The following is a 4106-nucleotide window of genomic DNA, read 5'->3' as shown; positions in this document are numbered from 1 at the left end:
GGTTATGGAAGTACTTATGTCAGGGAGATATGCTGGAGGTCTGTAGTCCGTGTTTTGGGGCTCTGTGAGCGGCCAATAAAATGAAGTTCCTGTCCATTTCATGTACATTTCCTCGTGTCCATTTCATGTACATTTCCTCGTGTCCATTTCATGTACATTTCCTCGTGTCCATTTCATGTACATTTGATGGGGGATTCACATGTGGATGAAATTGACCCAATTCCCGGAGGATCCGGGCCGAATTTGGGAGCTCATATGCGGCCTGCCGTGCACCCCCACCCGTGGAAAGCAAAAAAAAGTAAATAAAACGGTCAATTATATCTTAAATTCATCAAAAACTACGTTTTTAAAAATTCTCGAAAAACGGCTAAGTGCCAACGGGTGAGGGGGGCAACCCTTTGGCGCTTCGGGCGGAAGCCCCGGAGACATTTCCACTGACCCGTTGCACTTTTCAACGGAGAGGGGAATTGAGACCTCCCCTCCTCCGTTAACAATTTTCATTCAACTTTTCCAAGCTACCTTCTGCACGAAATCGGAAACCCGGTTTTTGAGAGCACTTAGAAAAAAACGGGCTATTTCTGATGATGGGGAAATCATGGAGGAATGCGTCCGATGCGTGAGCACTTTGGATCGGATACAATTGTTGCATGAATGACCCCCATCATGGTTCTTACCAAACTTTAAGTATTGATTCCTCTGGAGGAATTCAAGGGGAGTTACCACGGAATAACGAGACACTATTTCCGGATTCATTTTATCCATTTTCACCCCTTTTCTGCGGTTCTTCCAAAAGTTAACTTGAACTTTTTCTGACTCTGGAGGAATGTAGTGTGAGTTGTCAGGGGACTCTACCCGCCTTATGATGCACTATTTTCGGATTCATTTTATCCATTTTCACCCCTTTTCTGCGGTTCTTCCAAAAGTTAACTTGAACTTTTTCTGACTCTGGAGGAATGTAGTGTGAGTTGTCAGGGGACTCTACCCGCCTTATGATGCACTATTTTCGGATACATTTTATCCATTTCACCGCTTTTCTACGGTTCTCCAAAAAGTTAACTTTGACTTTTTCTGACTCTGGAGGAATGTATGGTGAGTTGTCAGGGGACTCTACCCGCCTTATGAGGCACTATTTCCGGATACATTTTATCCATTTTCACCGCTTGTCTACAGTTCTTTCCAAAAGTTAACTTTAACTTTGTCTGACTCTGGAGGAATGCAAGGGGAGTATAAATTGGACTCTTCTTGCCGTTTGTCTTGTCAAAATTGAGGGGTGTGTTTGAGGGGAGGGCCTTGGTCCTCTCTTTTCTCCCTCCCCGAGACCAGCTTGTGCTCCCGCTGTAAAAGGCAAATGCGCGGGTACCCACTGCCACTCACCCTGAGCCTGGCTCCCGAGCAGGGCGTTCTCCCCGGCAACCCGCCAGCAGATGAAAAACACCCACCTCTCTGCCTCTTCCGAGGGACGAGGGAACCGCGCGGGGGGGTCTGCTGGAGGCTCCTGCCGGGTGCTCCGTCCTGCTTTTCACCGGGACCCGGCTCGAACACTCGGAACTCTGACTCCAGCGCGGTGTGGCGGCCTCGCCCTGACCGTCCACCGTGCGCCCTCCGGGTACCCGATTCCTCTGCCTCCTCCGGGGGCAGGTGCGATGGGTTCAATGCTTTCTTCCCCCGGGACGGAGCGCCCGGAAGGTACTGTTATCCCCACGTTGTCGTACCCAAAACTGTCTTGTGAAAATGTGAATGAAAAGCCCATATGCACTCTGTGTTCGAACACATTTAAATACGATATGCCTCCAAAGTGTCCGCTGTGCAAGAAGCCCTACCTAGCTCTGAGTAAGCACCTGAAAAACACGCACCGTGTGTACAACACCAAGGAGAGGAGCATCATTCTATCAATTGCAAATGGAAGGATCAATATAAGGTGCCATGCCTGTATTATTGTCGGATGCGAATATCACGGTACCAGACTTGACCGCCATCTAATCAAAGATCACAGAGAGCTATCCCCGGAGGAGGTACGTGTGGCCCTTCGTAAGATCAAGAAAAAAGTAGCAATGGATAAGCTACAGGCTCTCCGGCAAAGTATCCCTGCTATAGAAATGAGAACCGCTGTGGATGATGTATTTGATACAGATGAGGACGTTCTGGGACACCCTCCAGCCCTCTCCCCACATACGGTCTGTGAAAACCAGTACTGTCGGGAAACAAGTGCTGAGAGGGACATTCTTTTGAATGAGGTGAGGACCCTGCGCTACAAGCTGCAGAAGCAACTAAATACAAATCAACCGAGGGCCGAGACACACACTGAGTTTATTGAAGATGAATCAGTGGCTGTAGCTTCCTGCAGCACGACCACGGCTGAACAATCGGTCCCTCCCCATTTCTCCCCCGGGTCCTCTGGAAAGGGACGCGGGAATACAATGCGGAAGATCAAGCTACCTGGACTCATGGAGGAGTACATCAAAGCTTACGGGGAACATCTCAATGGAATCGACCCTACGCCAAAGCAGAGAGAAAATACAATTTCAAGGGTCAGCCGTATCAAAACATTCATCCTGTATATGATACACGATCGTACACTCATGTGCAATTGGCTGTTCCTTAGAGATGTGAAAAGGATCCGTTCCTGGCCCCAAAGCTTAATGGATTCTGGGAAGAAAGTCACAACGGCTGCCTTTTACCTGAAAAATGTGGCACATTTTGTGAATTACATGTGTGACGCACCATGTCCGTGGACCCGGATAAATCGACACGATTTGCGCTATATCACGCAAGAGGTGAAGTCCGGCCTGCGGTCCCTGAAGCGAAAGGTAGTGGTACACCAAATGGCTGTGAAGCGGAACAAAATAGACAATCTGCCATGCCAGGCAGACCTTTTGTCCTGCATGACTGCTGCTAAGAGGCGCATTCCAGAACTTCTTGAACAGATGGCAATCAATCCAACCAACGCAACACGTTACTTGCTTTATGGGTACATCACTCTCAATTGGAGCTGCCTCTACGGTCATCGCCCGGGTGTGTACGCCAACCTCACTAATGCTGAATTCATAGATGCGGGAAAACGGGGGAATGAATATGGCTATTTAATTCACGTCAAAGAACACAAGACGGCCAATGCGTTTGGGGAAGCGCAATTGCACCTGTCAAAACAGGAGTTCGATTGGATGAAGAGGTGGATGGAGATAAAACAAACCTTACCCTGTAGGCATAGCCAATTCTTCCTGTTCACAGAGGGGAGAGGACCCTCACAAAATTTAAGCCGCGACTTGAGAATGGCATGGAAAGATGTGGGGCTTCAAGGTACCATCACGTTCACAGAGCTCCGCACTGCCCTCGCTGACAATGTAAGTAGAATATAACATATTGTCTGGTTGCATCCCGCATGACACAAGTTACATCCACTAATTTTTTTTTCAGGCCAAGAAGTTCCATGAACCGGTGAACCGTAAAAAGCTATCCGACTTTATGTGCCACAATACGCATACTGCTGACAGGTTTTATGCATTCATGCCGGACATAAAGGAGGCTGCGGAGATACGCAACATGTTTACTGACTCATTGGTTGCAGCAGCTAAATCTGGAGCAGAAGCAGCGGTTCAAGCAGGAGCTGAAGCTGAAGAATCAGCCTCAGAAATAGACATTTGCTCAGGGGACACAAGCAGCTCTGATGAGGCCCTTAGCACCGTTATATACAATGACACCACAGAATTGTCGTCTTCCACAGACGAGGAATTAAATCGGGATTAAAGGAATAGTCAACAGTCGAGGAGAATGGAAGTGGACCAAAATGTACAGATTTTAGACATTCACGTGTGCAAATACCTGTATGTTAATGTTTCTATGTTCTATGTTGTATTTATGTGTTTAAATAAAGTCATTTTACCACAAAACATAATTGTGAAACTCCTTCAAGGTCCCCAGGGGCATGTGGTTCTGGTGGGTGAGTTTAGTCCGAGTGAGGATGGCTCAAGTGTGGGAGGATGTGTAAGGCAGACGAGGGTAAAACAAGTTAAAGTGTGAACCTCCAGCAGGGCAGGTGGTGCTGCGGTGAATAAGTCCGACTATGGATGCCGATGTGCGGACGGTAAAGCACCGCAAAATACACCACC

At 48.0% G+C, this 4106-nt stretch overlaps 1 protein-coding gene across 1 annotated transcript; it reads left to right on the top strand.

Moving 5' to 3' along the window:
• The first annotated feature begins 1080 nt into the window (after nt 1-1080).
• Nucleotides 1081-3900, top strand: LOC117557187. Its single transcript, XM_034232895.1, has 2 exons — nt 1081-3341; nt 3415-3900. Exons 1-2 carry the CDS (start codon nt 1425-1427, stop codon nt 3742-3744), a joined length of 2247 nt encoding a protein of 748 aa, XP_034088786.1. The 5' UTR covers nt 1081-1424; the 3' UTR covers nt 3745-3900.
• Nucleotides 3901-4106: the final 206 nt, after the last annotated feature.

Source organism: Gymnodraco acuticeps, unplaced genomic scaffold (genome assembly GCF_902827175.1).
Source record: "Gymnodraco acuticeps unplaced genomic scaffold, fGymAcu1.1, whole genome shotgun sequence".
In the NCBI taxonomy this organism is placed as follows: Eukaryota; Metazoa; Chordata; class Actinopteri; order Perciformes; family Bathydraconidae; genus Gymnodraco; species Gymnodraco acuticeps.
Note: the sequence above shows the minus strand (reverse complement) of the source record. Positions and strands in the feature narration are given on the sequence as shown.